Consider the following 14,386-nt stretch of genomic DNA (forward strand, 5'->3'; position numbering starts at 1 on the left):
CAAATAGTTTAAGGTACATCTGCCATGTATAAAGTTAGATTCTACTCACACCCTAAAAAAATACATATCCTGCTATGAATAATAGGGAAAGTCACTATTCAAATGAGAACTTGAAATTCCTATTGTTTACAACATGGCCTTTTCTCTTTTGTTTGTCAAGAAAGGGTTAAATCTGGATACAGAAATTTCTTGCATGCTAGGCTCATAGTTCACCACGTTGTTCCGTGATTTTTGTGTGATTTTCTGAGGTTTCTAATGTACTGTGTGTTGCTAGCAACTTATGAAGGCATACTAGCTTTCCCTTGATTCCTAACATGCATGATTTCTCTTAATACAAGAATTATGTATATATTTTCACAAACTTGTTTGCCTGTCAAATCTAAGCTTTGCTTTATCAGTCACTCCACCCAATTAATTTGAATTATAATGATTAATCACATAAATACATATTACTGGAAAATGACTCGCTCAAAATGGTTACTTGAGGAGTTTGGTGTTTTAGCTTGTTCAACTTGCTTAAATCTACTTGCAGGTTGATTTTTCTGCAGAGTTTGTGAACTAGGACTGCACAGGACTGTACGGGCAGGTGAGCTCAACCTCCTCTCTTTTCATTATCTCTATTGTGCATGTCTATATATAATATGTTAGCGCAACATAAGTCATGAGCTGTCTAGTGAATTAGTCGACAATAAATGTTGTAAACAATAAATGAAAAACATTACGAAAAATGAAAAAGGCACACACTTGTCAACGATAAAGCAAAGTTTTCGTGGGTATACCTGTAAAACAGCGCTAAGACCTCACCTTTTGGAAATAATTACAATTATGAAAACATGGATCAAATTGCTGAATTGAATAAATTTGGTGCTATCATATACCTACCATGTTCATGACTAGAGGTAAGCGGAACCAAATCAGTGACACCTGTTATAGGGTGAACCACCACCTCTGAAAATGTATTATGCGAAAATGATTCCCTCAATCAAATTGGCTAGTTGAAGTTAGAGTTTGATGTTTTAGCTTGTTTGACTTTAAATTGGCCAGTGGGCCGCATTTAAGCCAGCCCATTAGCTTAAAAATTATCTTAAATAGGGGTATCCTATATTTAAGTAAAGGTAAATGATCTTGTGTGTTCTATATGATACTGTGATGGAGAATTATAAAAAATTAAGTAGGGCATCCTATATTTGAGTGTAAAATTTTAGTATGGCAAACTGGTCCTCCGAGCAAGTTTTCTTTTCCATTATACTGCCTTTTCTCCTATCCCAGTGAAAGTCCTAAAAGTGCCCTAACAGTATCTCAAATGCTGGTACTATTACATAGTTACTATATAAGCTATATATACTGCTAAGTGAATGACTGGCCATGATCGCGGTTTTTTTTCTTGACAGTTAAGATCAATAGCATGGTTGCTGTAGTAGCATTCAGACATGATTCTATTGCTCATAGAGGCCATATTTGTGTCTCTGAGAAAGCTTGTTGCTTATCAAATAGGAGTACATATTCTGCTATTGTGAGTTTGCACATTAAAACACATTGGAAGGATAAATATCAGACAAATGAGCATGAAAGTTGGCCTCCTCAAATTATTGCTCTTTAGCTCTCCCTATTAAAGATCAAAGTATCCAGTTCACTAATTTAATATGATTTTGCAGGTACTGATTCTTCTCCAAGAAGGGTTATCAGGGGAGGAGGGGCATACAGAGGCAGGGCACAAATGGGCACACAAATAGTTTAAGGTACATCTGCCATGTATAAAGTTAGATTCTACTCACACCCTAAAAAAAATACATATCCTGCTATGAATAATAGGGAAAGTCACTATTCAAATGAGAACTTGAAATTCCTATTGTTTACAACATGGCCTTTTCTCTTTTGTTTGTCAAGAAAGGGTTAAATCTGGATACAGAAATTTCTTGCATGCTAGGCTCATAGTTCACCACGTTGTTCCGTGATTTTTGTGTGATTTTCTGAGGTTTCTAATGTACTGTGTGTTGCTAGCAACTTATGAAGGCATACTAGCTTTCCCTTGATTCCTAACATGCATGATTTCTCTTAATACAAGAATTATGTATATATTTTCACAAACTTGTTTGCCTGTCAAATCTAAGCTTTGCTTTATCAGTCACTCCACCCAATTAATTTGAATTATAATGATTAATCACATAAATACATATTACTGGAAAATGACTCGCTCAAAATGGTTACTTGAGGAGTTTGGTGTTTTAGCTTGTTCAACTTGCTTAAATCTACTTGCAGGTTGATTTTTCTGCAGAGTTTGTGAACTAGGACTGCACAGGACTGTACGGGCAGGTGAGCTCAACCTCCTCTCTTTTCATTATCTCTATTGTGCATGTCTATATATAATATGTTAGCGCAACATAAGTCATGAGCTGTCTAGTGAATTAGTCGACAATAAATGTTGTAAACAATAAATGAAAAACATTACGAAAAATGAAAAAGGCACACACTTGTCAACGATAAAGCAAAGTTTTCGTGGGTATACCTGTAAAACAGCGCTAAGACCTCACCTTTTGGAAATAATTACAATTATGAAAACATGGATCAAATTGCTGAATTGAATAAATTTGGTGCTATCATATACCTACCATGTTCATGACTAGAGGTAAGCGGAACCAAATCAGTGACACCTGTTATAGGGTGAACCACCACCTCTGAAAATGTATTATGCGAAAATGATTCCCTCAATCAAATTGGCTAGTTGAAGTTAGAGTTTGATGTTTTAGCTTGTTTGACTTTAAATTGGCCAGTGGGCCGCATTTAAGCCAGCCCATTAGCTTAAAAATTATCTTAAATAGGGGTATCCTATATTTAAGTAAAGGTAAATGATCTTGTGTGTTCTATATGATACTGTGATGGAGAATTATAAAAAATTAAGTAGGGCATCCTATATTTGAGTGTAAAATTTTAGTATGGCAAACTGGTCCTCCGAGCAAGTTTTCTTTTCCATTATACTGCCTTTTCTCCTATCCCAGTGAAAGTCCTAAAAGTGCCCTAACAGTATCTCAAATGCTGGTACTATTACATAGTTACTATATAAGCTATATATACTGCTAAGTGAATGACTGGCCATGATCGCGGTTTTTTTTCTTGACAGTTAGGATCAATAGCATGGTTGCTGTAGTAGCATTCAGACATGATTCTATTGCTCATAGAGGCCATATTTGTGTCTCTGAGAAAGCTTGTTGCTTATCAAATAGGAGTACATATTCTGCTATTGTGAGTTTGCACATTAAAACACATTGGAAGGATAAATATCAGACAAATGAGCATGAAAGTTGGCCTCCTCAAATTATTGCTCTTTAGCTCTCCCTATTAAAGATCAAAGTATCCAGTTCACTAATTTAATATGATTTTGCAGGTACTGATTCTTCTCCAAGAAGGGTTATCAGGGGAGGAGGGGCATACAGAGGCAGGGCACAAATGGGCACGCAAATAGTTTAAGGTACATCTGCCATGTATAAAGTTAGATTCTACTCACACCCTAAAAAAATACATATCCTGCTATGAATAATAGGGAAAGTCACTATTCAAATGAGAACTTGAAATTCCTATTGTTTACAACATGGCCTTTTCTCTTTTGTTTGTCAAGAAAGGGTTAAATCTGGATACAGAAATTTCTTGCATGCTAGGCTCATAGTTCACCACGTTGTTCCGTGATTTTTGTGTGATTTTCTGAGGTTTCTAATGTACTGTGTGTTGCTAGCAACTTATGAAGGCATACTAGCTTTCCCTTGATTCCTAACATGCATGATTTCTCTTAATACAAGAATTATGTATATATTTTCACAAACTTGTTTGCCTGTCAAATCTAAGCTTTGCTTTATCAGTCACTCCACCCAATTAATTTGAATTATAATGATTAATCACATAAATACATATTACTGGAAAATGACTCGCTCAAAATGGTTACTTGAGGAGTTTGGTGTTTTAGCTTGTTCAACTTGCTTAAATCTACTTGCAGGTTGATTTTTCTGCAGAGTTTGTGAACTAGGACTGCACAGGACTGTACGGGCAGGTGAGCTCAACCTCCTCTCTTTTCATTATCTCTATTGTGCATGTCTATATATAATATGTTAGCGCAACATAAGTCATGAGCTGTCTAGTGAATTAGTCGACAATAAATGTTGTAAACAATAAATGAAAAACATTACGAAAAATGAAAAAGGCACACACTTGTCAACGATAAAGCAAAGTTTTCGTGGGTATACCTGTAAAACAGCGCTAAGACCTCACCTTTTGGAAATAATTACAATTATGAAAACATGGATCAAATTGCTGAATTGAATAAATTTGGTGCTATCATATACCTACCATGTTCATGACTAGAGGTAAGCGGAACCAAATCAGTGACACCTGTTATAGGGTGAACCACCACCTCTGAAAATGTATTATGCGAAAATGATTCCCTCAATCAAATTGGCTAGTTGAAGTTAGAGTTTGATGTTTTAGCTTGTTTGACTTTAAATTGGCCAGTGGGCCGCATTTAAGCCAGCCCATTAGCTTAAAAATTATCTTAAATAGGGGTATCCTATATTTAAGTAAAGGTAAATGATCTTGTGTGTTCTATATGATACTGTGATGGAGAATTATAAAAAATTAAGTAGGGCATCCTATATTTGAGTGTAAAATTTTAGTATGGCAAACTGGTCCTCCGAGCAAGTTTTCTTTTCCATTATACTGCCTTTTCTCCTATCCCAGTGAAAGTCCTAAAAGTGCCCTAACAGTATCTCAAATGCTGGTACTATTACATAGTTACTATATAAGCTATATATACTGCTAAGTGAATGACTGGCCATGATCGCGGTTTTTTTTCTTGACAGTTAGGATCAATAGCATGGTTGCTGTAGTAGCATTCAGACATGATTCTATTGCTCATAGAGGCCATATTTGTGTCTCTGAGAAAGCTTGTTGCTTATCAAATAGGAGTACATATTCTGCTATTGTGAGTTTGCACATTAAAACACATTGGAAGGATAAATATCAGACAAATGAGCATGAAAGTTGGCCTCCTCAAATTATTGCTCTTTAGCTCTCCCTATTAAAGATCAAAGTATCCACTTCACTAATTTAATATGATTTTGCATGTACTTATTCTTCTCCAAGAAGGGTTATCAGGGGAGGAGGGGCATACAGAGGCAGGGCACAAATGGGCACACAAATAGTTTAAGGTACATCTGCCATGTATAAAGTTAGATTCTACTCACACCCTAAAAAAATACATATCCTGCTATGAATAATAGGGAAAGTCACTATTCAAATGAGAACTTGAAATTCCTATTGTTTACAACATGGCCTTTTCTCTTTTGTTTGTCAAGAAAGGGTTAAATCTGGATACAGAAATTTCTTGCATGCTAGGCTCATAGTTCACCACGTTGTTCCGTGATTTTTGTGTGATCTTCTGAGGTTTCTAATGTACTGTGTGTTGCTAGCAACTTATGAAGGCATACTAGCTTTCCCTTGATTCCTAACATGCATGATTTCTCTTAATACAAGAATTATGTATATATTTCACAAGCTTGTTTGCCTGTCAAATCTAAGCTTTGTTTTATCAGTCACTCCACCCAATTAATGTGAATTATAATGATTAATCACGTAAATACATATTACTAGAAAATGACTCGCTCAAAATGGTTACTTTAGGAGTTTGGTGTTTTAGCTTGTTCAACTTGCTTAAATCTACTTGCAGGTTGATTTTTCTGTAGAGTTTGTGAACTAGGACTGCACAGGACTGTACGGGCAGGTGAGCTCAACCTCCTCTCTTTTCATTATCTCTATTGTGCATGTCTATATATAATATGTTAGCGCAACATAAATCATGAGCTGTCTAGTGAATTAGTTGACAATAAATCATGAGCTGTCTAGTGAATTAGTTTTCTCCTATCCTAGTGAAAGTCCTAAAAGTGCCCTATCTCAAATGCTGGTACCATTACATAGTTACTATATAAGCTATATATACTGCTAAGCGAATGACTGGCCATGTTTGCGGTTTTTTTTTCTTGACAGTTAGGATCAATACCATGAATGCTTTAGTAGCATTCAGACATGATTCTATTGCTCATAGAGGCCATATTTGTGTCTCTGAGTTTGCTTATCAAATAGGAGTACATATTTTGCTATTGTGAGTTTGCACATTAAAACACATTGGAAGGATAAATATCAGACAAATGAGCATGAAAGTTGGCCTCCTCAAATTATTTCTCTTTAGCTCTCCCTATTAAAGATCAAAGTATCCGGTTCACTAATTTAATATGATTTTGCAGGTACTGATTCTTCCCCAAGAAGGGTTACTAGGGGAGGAGGGGCATACAGAGGCAGGGCACAAATGGACATGCAAATGTATAGAGGTGAGGGCCACCACCCTGTAATATGTAAAATGCTTATCCAAACATGTTCTCGATACCCCCCAAAATTCAGAATTTGTTTTTGGCAAAATTTGATAATATTGATAGAAGGTACATCTGTCATGTATAAAGTTAGATTCAACTCACACCATAAAAAACCAAATAATAATAATAATACATATCCTGCTATGAAATAGAGAAAGTCACTATTCACACGAGACTTGAAATTCCTACTGTCTACAAAATGACCTTTTCTCTTTTGTTTTTCAAATTTTTTTTTGAGGAAAAGAGTGATACAGATCACTCAGATGGCACATTACAATCAGTAATTAGGATATCCCTAATCACTTCTGGCACAGCAGCCACCATATACATGTCTCCACCTCCACCTCCAGCATAGCTTGCGCCTCTGCTTCCTCCAGTGTCACACTCGAATTGACCTGCCTTGCCAATGAGAAAAAACGGCTGCCCCCTGCGGTCTCTTGCAATAGGCCCAGCAGTACTCACCCCGGAGTCAGCCGAGTAACCAGCGTCCATATTTAACTTAACCCAACCATCCTCAGGGGGAATCCATCTAGTAATATTGTGTGTGGAAGCTTTTGCAGTCTGTATTGACGGAGATTGCTTGTTCTCCTGGTGCCGATCATCTGGGAAACAGGGGGTGTTGAACCACTGTTGCACAGCTTCTTTCCCTGAACCTGCTAGCGAACCATGGCCACCAACACCAAGTTCAGCAACATGTTGCTCCAGAAACGCTGCCGATTGGCCTACTGTCTCTTTCCCAGACTTAAAAATGCAGTCATTTCTCAGGTGCCAACAACGCCAGAGAAGAAGTAGAATTTTTGCCCGGGTTTCAGTGCTGCATGTAGATAACAGATTCTGCAGCCAATCCTCTCCCGACTCCTGGAATATATTTTCACCTGGGAGCTCCCACAGTGCTCTCATTTCATTCCTTGCTTTTTGTGCATGCCACCACAGCAGGAAATTCATTTTCCTCCACACAGCCGCAAATACTACAAACGCTGCTGATCTCCAGCGAGCGCTTCCACCTATTCTTCTTTGTAGCCAGTGTGCCTGTAGCAACCCTCCAGCCGAATACTCTAACTTTTGCAGGAACTTTGGACTTCCAAATAATGTCCCAAATACTTCAGTCATACGGCTCGTTAGACGAACAAGAAGCACGAGTTCCACTTTGAGATTTGAAGAGAGTATGCCAATTTGTAGGCGCTCTTAACAGTAAACATACCTGTTTTTTCATAGTTCCAAGCCAGACAATCCTCCACATTCTCCCTTGGAATTTTAATGTTACATATTGCCTCCGCATCAAACGGGTAGAAGATCTGGTTAACTTCTTGCATCTTTTGTTTTTCGAGAAAGGGTTAAATCTGGATACTGAAATTTCTTGCATGCCAGGCGCATAGTTCACCACGTTTTTCTGTGATTTTTGTGTGACCTTCAGAGATTTCTACTGTGCTGTGTGTTGCTAGCAACTTATGAAGGCATACTAGCTTTCCCTTGATTCCTAACATGCATGATTTCTCTTAATACAAGAATTATTTATATATTTTCACAAGCTTGCTTGCCTGTCAAATCTAAGCTTTGTTTTATCAGTCACTCCACCCAATTAATGTGAATTATAATGATTAATCACGTAAATACATATTACGGGAAAATGACTCGCTCAATCAACCTGCAAGTACATAAGCAAGTTGAACAAGCTAAAACACCAAACTCCTACAGAATCTGTCTTCTGGTCATCCAAGTCCCAGTAGTGTTTCTTTAGGATTGTTTTTTTCCTCTTAAATAGCCAAGAATATTGTTTCTGGAAACTGCCAGTTTAACTAGCTCATTTAGAATCTATTTGAATAAAACTGAGAAGCGGCATACGGGAATGACTGAAAATCTCATTTTTACAAGATTACTAGCTACATTTGTTGAGTTCATGTTTGTGCTTAGGGTGTAGAGTCGTAGAGAAATGATTATGTAAATAAGGCTAAATTTCAGTTCTTGCTTCTTGAACTGCATCACTTTTCATATGTCACTAACTTGCTGCTCATCTATCCTTTTCAGGTCACGCCGTCGTGGCTGCACTGGTTCTGCTTACCACCGTCACTGCAGCAAGCCCAACTGGCTACTGGGGTTACCTCTGTGATGGTGGGAACTACAGTGCGCCCAGCAAGTACCAGCAGAACCTTGAACAGCTCTCCGCCACGCTGCCTGAAGCAGTCGCCTCCTCCCCCACTTTGTTCCACACGCAGGCAGTTGGCTCCAGCCACGATAGAGCATATGCTCTGGCAAGATGCCGCGGTGACACAGAGGCCGACGACTGCAGGAGATGCCTTACACAGGCCTTCCAGGACGCCCGGGCTGTTTGCACGTTCAGGAAGGGTATTTCCATCTACTACGACACGTGCAGCCTCTGGTTCGCTGAGAAGAAGATCAAAATTCATCTTGGAGATTCGCAGTCAGTCCTTAGGGCGGATGGTCCCCCTATACCTACCCAATGCAAGGCCTTCCAGAACGATGCCAGTACACTTATCGCAGATGTGGCGAGGAAGGCATCAGATTCTTCTCAAAGATATGCCACGGGAGAAAAGGGTCGTGATGAGCGTGCCTGCAACTACACACTATACACTCTTGCTGACTGTCTACCTGGAATTTCAGCTGCTCAGTGTCAGGTCTGTTTGGAAGATCTAACCTCTACACCAGGCCTGAGTGGTGGGCAAATGGGTGAGCGAAAGGCTACCCTGTTGTGCAGTTACCGTTTGGAGCCTTATCAGTTCTTCAGGGATACAAAAGGTGAGTTACCATGAGATGCAGAATTGAATGCTTCTTCTGTTGGTCATATGCTTTCCTTGAATAATGTGTCAACTACATACAGGACACAAGAACAAGACTGTTTGGATCGTGGTGGGTGTAGCGGGAGGCGCAGTGCTACTGGCAATCGCCTTGCTACTTTGGTGGTGGCTTCTGGTAAGTTTTTCCCGATTCTCAGTAATCCAACTAATGATGTATTGCATCTTACCCTGGACACCCTTTGCTCAATTTAGTACACGCACAATGTTAATATCACACACTCCCCCTCAAGATATAATCATGCCCATCTTGCTACAAATGGTGGCTAGATGTTATCACCCCAGCCATCTGTCAGGAACCGAACTGTAATCGAGCTAATCTAACACTCAATTGTCACAAATTCAGAGAAGAATTGGGGAATTTCGGCTAGGGTTTATACTGCTTAAAATGGGGAAAGTAGCTCAGCACGCCACTGGGGAAAGTAGCTCAGCACGCCACAGGTGGCTAGGGTATACACCCAGATACATCAATCATGTCCAGAATGGAGAGGAACGAGTTGGCTTTATAGCCATTACAGCAAGAATGCAGCGAAGGAAATAAAACAGAGCATATGCCGCTCTGGAAAGTAAACAGTGACAGGAGCGAGACTCGTAGCCGTTAGATTGAAGATCGACGAGCGACTGCAATCAGCCGTTGGCGAACCATTATCCTGACGAGCGAGCCACAGGATGATGCATCGATGGCTGAGAATGAATCTGGCATGCAGAAACAGGGGATATTCTGTAGTGTTTCTTCAGATAGCAGCAGACAGCATGACAATTCCCCCTGATTAAGACTGAGCTTGTCCTCAAGCTTGAAATGATGGGAACACCTTTTGAATGAACGCCGAGTCCTCCCAGGTAGCAGCTACAAGGGGCAGGTTAACCCATTTAACAAGCCATCTGACTACTGGTGTACTTATGTTGCCTTGTGGTCTGGGGATGAGTTTTCTGTCCAAAACTGCTTCAGGTTCCATTCGAATCATACCATCTGATCCTACCAAGGGCAGGTGCTTGGAGGGAACCACCAGAGGACCAATATGCTTCTTGAGCTGGCTCACATGAAAGGTGTGGTGCAATTGGCAGCCTTCTGGTAGGAGCAATTTATAAGCAACCTTGCCAATCTTCTGAAGAATTTTGAGGGGACCATAAAACTTGGAGTGCAGTTTGAGGTGCCTGTGCAAGCTTAGGGATGTATGCCTATAAGGCTGTAACTTCAAATATACCATATCTCCCACAGAGAAGTCCCTTTCTTTCCTTCTTTTGTCAGCATAGTGTTTCATCCTAGCTTGTGCTTTGAGGAGATTTTGTTTGATAACTTCAAGGGCCCCTTCCCTGTTCTGAAGAAGATTGTCACTGTCCTCACAGATAGTGTCAGGGAGGGCTGATTCTGCAAATCATGGGGGGAGGGAATCCATATAAGGCCTGGAAGGGTGTCATTTGCAATGCAGTGTGGAAACTGGTGCTGTACCACCATTCAGCCAAGGATAACCACCCATGTCACTTTTTAGGCTGTTAAAAACACATGCATCTGAGATAATTTTCCAGGCATTGGTTTACTCTTTCCGTTTGTCCATACGATTGTGGGTGGTAGCTTGTGCTCATGTGCAGCTTGATCTTGAGGGACTTGAACAATTTCTGCCACAAGTGACTAGTGAAGATTTTATCCCTGTCAGTTACAATGACCAAGGGCATGCCATGCAACTTGAAAACTGTATCAGAGAAGGCTCTTGCCACAGATTGCACTGTGATGGGGTGTTTCATGGCTATAAAGTGTGGATACTTGGTGAACCTTTTGTTCTCAGATAGGGGCAATCCTTCCACAAAGTCCATGCTGATGTGTGCCCATGCGAAATCAGGAACAGGCAGGGGTTTTAGGAGACCAGGGTAAGGGGAGTGCTCTGCTTTGTTGAGCTGACAGACTGGGCATTCCTTGACAAAGGTAATTACATCTTGTTTGAGGCCTTGCCAATGAAAGACAAGTTTGACCCGTTGGTAGGTGGCTCTTTCACCAGAATGGGCTCCTAATTCCGAAGCATGAAAGGTTTTTAAAATGTCTGTTCTGAGGGAAGTTGATGTGCCAACCACAACTTTGTTATGGAATCTCAATATGCCATTTTTGTAGGAGTAAGAGCTTGGACTGTCTTTACTGACAGCACATTCAGCTATGAGTTCCTGCACCCTTGTGTCAGACTTGTAGCTCTTGACTACCTCTTTTATCCAAGTAGGAGTGTTGGTACTCACAGTGAGCATGGACGCCATGTATTTGACTCTGGATAAAGCATCAGCAGCTTTATTTTCTTTCCCCTTCTTGTATTCTACTGTGAAATTGTATCCCAAAAGCTTGAGCAGTAATTTATGTTGTATGCCTTCAGTCAACTTTTGCTCCTGAATGTATTTGAGGCTCTCTCGGTCTGTTCTAATCACTAGAGAAGTTGCTAAGTAGTGCTTCCACTTCTTTACTACTTCAATAATTGCTAAAGCTTCCTTGTCATATGTAGACATGGCTGCTGCTTTTGGTCCAATAGTTCTGCTGAAATAGGAAACGGGCCTCCCCTCTTGCATTAAGACAGCTCCTAGTCCATAGCCACAAGCATCTGCCTCCAAAATGAAGGGCTTAGTGAAGTCAGGTAGGGCTAGGAAAGGTGCATTTGTTAACTTGTCCTTAAGTGTGAGGAATGCTTGCTCTTGTTGTTCTTGCCAAACAAATGCATCCTTCTTCAAGCAGTCAAACAGGGGTCTGCAAATAAGGCCATATCCCTGGATAAACCTTCTGTAATACCCACTTAGTCCAAGGAAGCTTCTGAGCTCAGTGACATTTGTGGGTGCTGGTCATTCTTGAATTGCTGTGATCTTTGCAGGGTCAGTGGCTACTCCATCCTTGCTGATAACATGGCCTAGATATTCTACTTTAGATTGACCAAAGGAGCACTTGTCCAGTTTGGCATACAGTTGGTTTTCTTGGAGTGTAGCAAATACTTTGGACAAGTGGACTTTGTGTTCTAGGGTCTGACTGAACACTAGGATGTCGTCAAAGAACGCTACCACAAATTTGAAAGGACCAAACAGCAAGTTCATGAGAGCTTGAAATGTTGGAGGGCCATTTGAAAGGCCAAAAGACAGTACTAGAAATTCAAAGTGCCCCCGAAGTGTGGAGAAAGCAGTTTTGTGGATATCGTCCTCTGCCATTCTAATTTGGTGATAGCCATTTCTGAGATCAATCTTGGAGAAAATCTGAGCTCCCTTTAGCTAATCTAGGAGATCTTCTATCATAGGTATTGGGTACTTGTTTTTAATTGTGATGGAGTTCAACTTCCTATAATCAATGCATAGTCTCCATGAACCATCCTTCTTTTTCACTAAGAGAAGAGGAGAAGAAAATGGGCTGGTACCTGGGCCTAATGAGGCCAGCTTTTAGGAGGTCCTGGATGATTTTCTCAAGTACCTCTTTTTGGTGGTGAGGAACTCTGTAAGGTCTCTGGTTTACAACCTTTGTTCCTTCAACCAATGGAATTCTATGATCACAGGGCCTGCTAGGGGGTAAGCCAGTAGGGGAAGAGAAGATTTTCTCATATTTCTGGAGTACTGGTTGGAGCTCTTGAGGTACTTGCTGGGCTGCTGCAATTGGTTCAGAGCAGGCAGTAGTAAACAAGAAGAAACCACAAACAGCTTGGTCCATGACCTTATCAGCAGTGTCTACAATCTCAGGAGGTCTTTCCCAGGGTACAGTCTCATCCACAAAGGTCACTAGTGTCTTCTTTGGTGTTGTAATCCGTATTTCCATTAAGATGAAATCCATTTGTAAAGGGTTATGTTTCCTCAGCCAATCCACCCCTAAGATCATGTCATACCCTTAAGATTCAGAACCCTGAAAGTGTCTGTAAACTGATGACCTTGTATGGTATATGGACAGTTGTGGGCTGTGAAATCACTCCATAGGACCCCTCCACTGGCCACAACTACTTTAATCTTGGGTGTATCGATGATGAGGGAACCACAGGATGATGCATCGATGGCTGAGAATGAATCTGGCACGCAGAAACAGGGGATATTCTGTAGTGTTTCTTCAGATAGCAGCAAACAGCATGACACCATCATTGCTGCCAAAGCTGCTTTTGCCAAGCCATTCTTCATGGAGGTATTCGTCTTGGTTGTCTGGTGCATTTGGAAGCAGAAGGAATAGAAAGATTTTTGAGAATACTAACCCTGGTTTCTCCTCTTTAGAAAGGAATGTACATCTTTATATTTTAGGCTCTCCTCTGAGCTTGCTGCTCCTCTTGGCTGCTGGCTCAACTCTCTGGCCTAGGCCCTTGTACAACCCCTTTCTTTCTCTTTGTATATACTTGTACGAAGTGGCCCAAGATCTTTCACTTCAAATGTTTTCCCCAATCTCTCCTTGAGGTATTTAATTTCTTCAACATCATCATCAGTTACCATTATATCATCAACATACACCACCAGGATAGCAGGGGGTATCAGGTGGAAACACACTATCTTCTGAAAATCTGGAAATTTTTGTTGTGGTCAATTTGATGTCATCTCAGCCCCCTCCCAGTCATTTTGCAGAAAACTACCTGCAAACCACATTCTGCAGTTTGCAAAGAACCCCTTCTTAAATGTCTGTCCTCAAAATTCAGCCCGCTGGTACACTTTGTGGATGCATGGTCCTGGACCTTCCCGGGCCTGTGCCATTTGGGCCTGTCAGAGATTTCCATCAAAAGTAGCACTAGTGTTGTTAGCTGACAGTCAACAAGTTTTCTATTAGAGGACAACTGAAATATTTAACTATCCAATTCTTTTCGAGCAATGCATTTGGTTACAACCCATTCATTTTGAAAACTGCAACACTGATTATGCTGGAACATATATCTATATCTATAAAAATAAACCAAAATTTGGAGTATGGATATTGGTAGGAGCTAGGACCCTACCGGGTCTAGGGTGGAGGTTGTAGGGGAAGGAGGGTGCTGGACGTGGCGGAGCTCGCGGTCGCCGGCGACAGGGCGCCGTCGTGCTGCGCGAGGGAGGAGGCGGCGGCGCAAAGAGCAGGAGGCGGCTAGGGTTAGGGTCCGGCTCCTCTGGGAGCCGGGCAATAGAATTATTCTTATTGCTTCCTCATGAACGAGTCTTACAACTAGTATATATAACCACAATGGAAAATAAAATAGATAACTTGCGGGCTAAGCC

At 40.7% G+C, this 14,386-nt stretch overlaps 1 protein-coding gene and 1 long non-coding RNA gene across 2 annotated transcripts; both read left to right on the forward strand.

The window, feature by feature from the left end:
• The first annotated feature begins 62 nt into the window (after positions 1 to 62).
• LOC125528677 lies at positions 63 to 5,067 on the forward strand. Its single transcript, XR_007292449.1, has 4 exons — positions 63 to 586; positions 1,656 to 1,739; positions 2,260 to 2,313; positions 3,383 to 5,067. It is a non-coding gene; the product is annotated as an uncharacterized LOC125528677 (long non-coding RNA).
• A 669-nt stretch (positions 5,068 to 5,736) lies between these two features.
• LOC125528676 (cysteine-rich receptor-like protein kinase 10) lies at positions 5,737 to 13,382 on the forward strand. Its single transcript, XM_048693119.1, has 4 exons — positions 5,737 to 6,368; positions 8,436 to 9,164; positions 9,247 to 9,338; positions 13,113 to 13,382. The coding sequence occupies exons 1-4, from the start codon at positions 6,347 to 6,349 to the stop codon at positions 13,380 to 13,382; spliced, it is 1,113 nt and encodes a 370-aa protein (XP_048549076.1). The 5' UTR covers positions 5,737 to 6,346.
• The last annotated feature ends 1,004 nt before the right edge of the window (positions 13,383 to 14,386 follow it).

Source organism: Triticum urartu, unplaced genomic scaffold, assembly GCF_003073215.2.
Source record: "Triticum urartu cultivar G1812 unplaced genomic scaffold, Tu2.1 TuUngrouped_contig_5035, whole genome shotgun sequence".
NCBI lineage: Eukaryota > Viridiplantae > Streptophyta > Magnoliopsida > Poales > Poaceae > Triticum > Triticum urartu.

Bases quoted from the DNA above. Each gene is read 5' to 3' on its own strand.
- LOC125528676 (XM_048693119.1), top strand. From the start codon at position 6,347: ATGGACATGCAAATGTATAGAG. The intron at 6,369-8,435 runs GTGAGGGCCACC...TATCCTTTTCAG, and splicing joins GGACATGCAAATGTATAGAG to GTCACGCCGTCGTGGCTGCA. The intron at 9,339-13,112 runs GTAAGTTTTTCC...GTATATGGACAG, and splicing joins TACTTTGGTGGTGGCTTCTG to TTGTGGGCTGTGAAATCACT.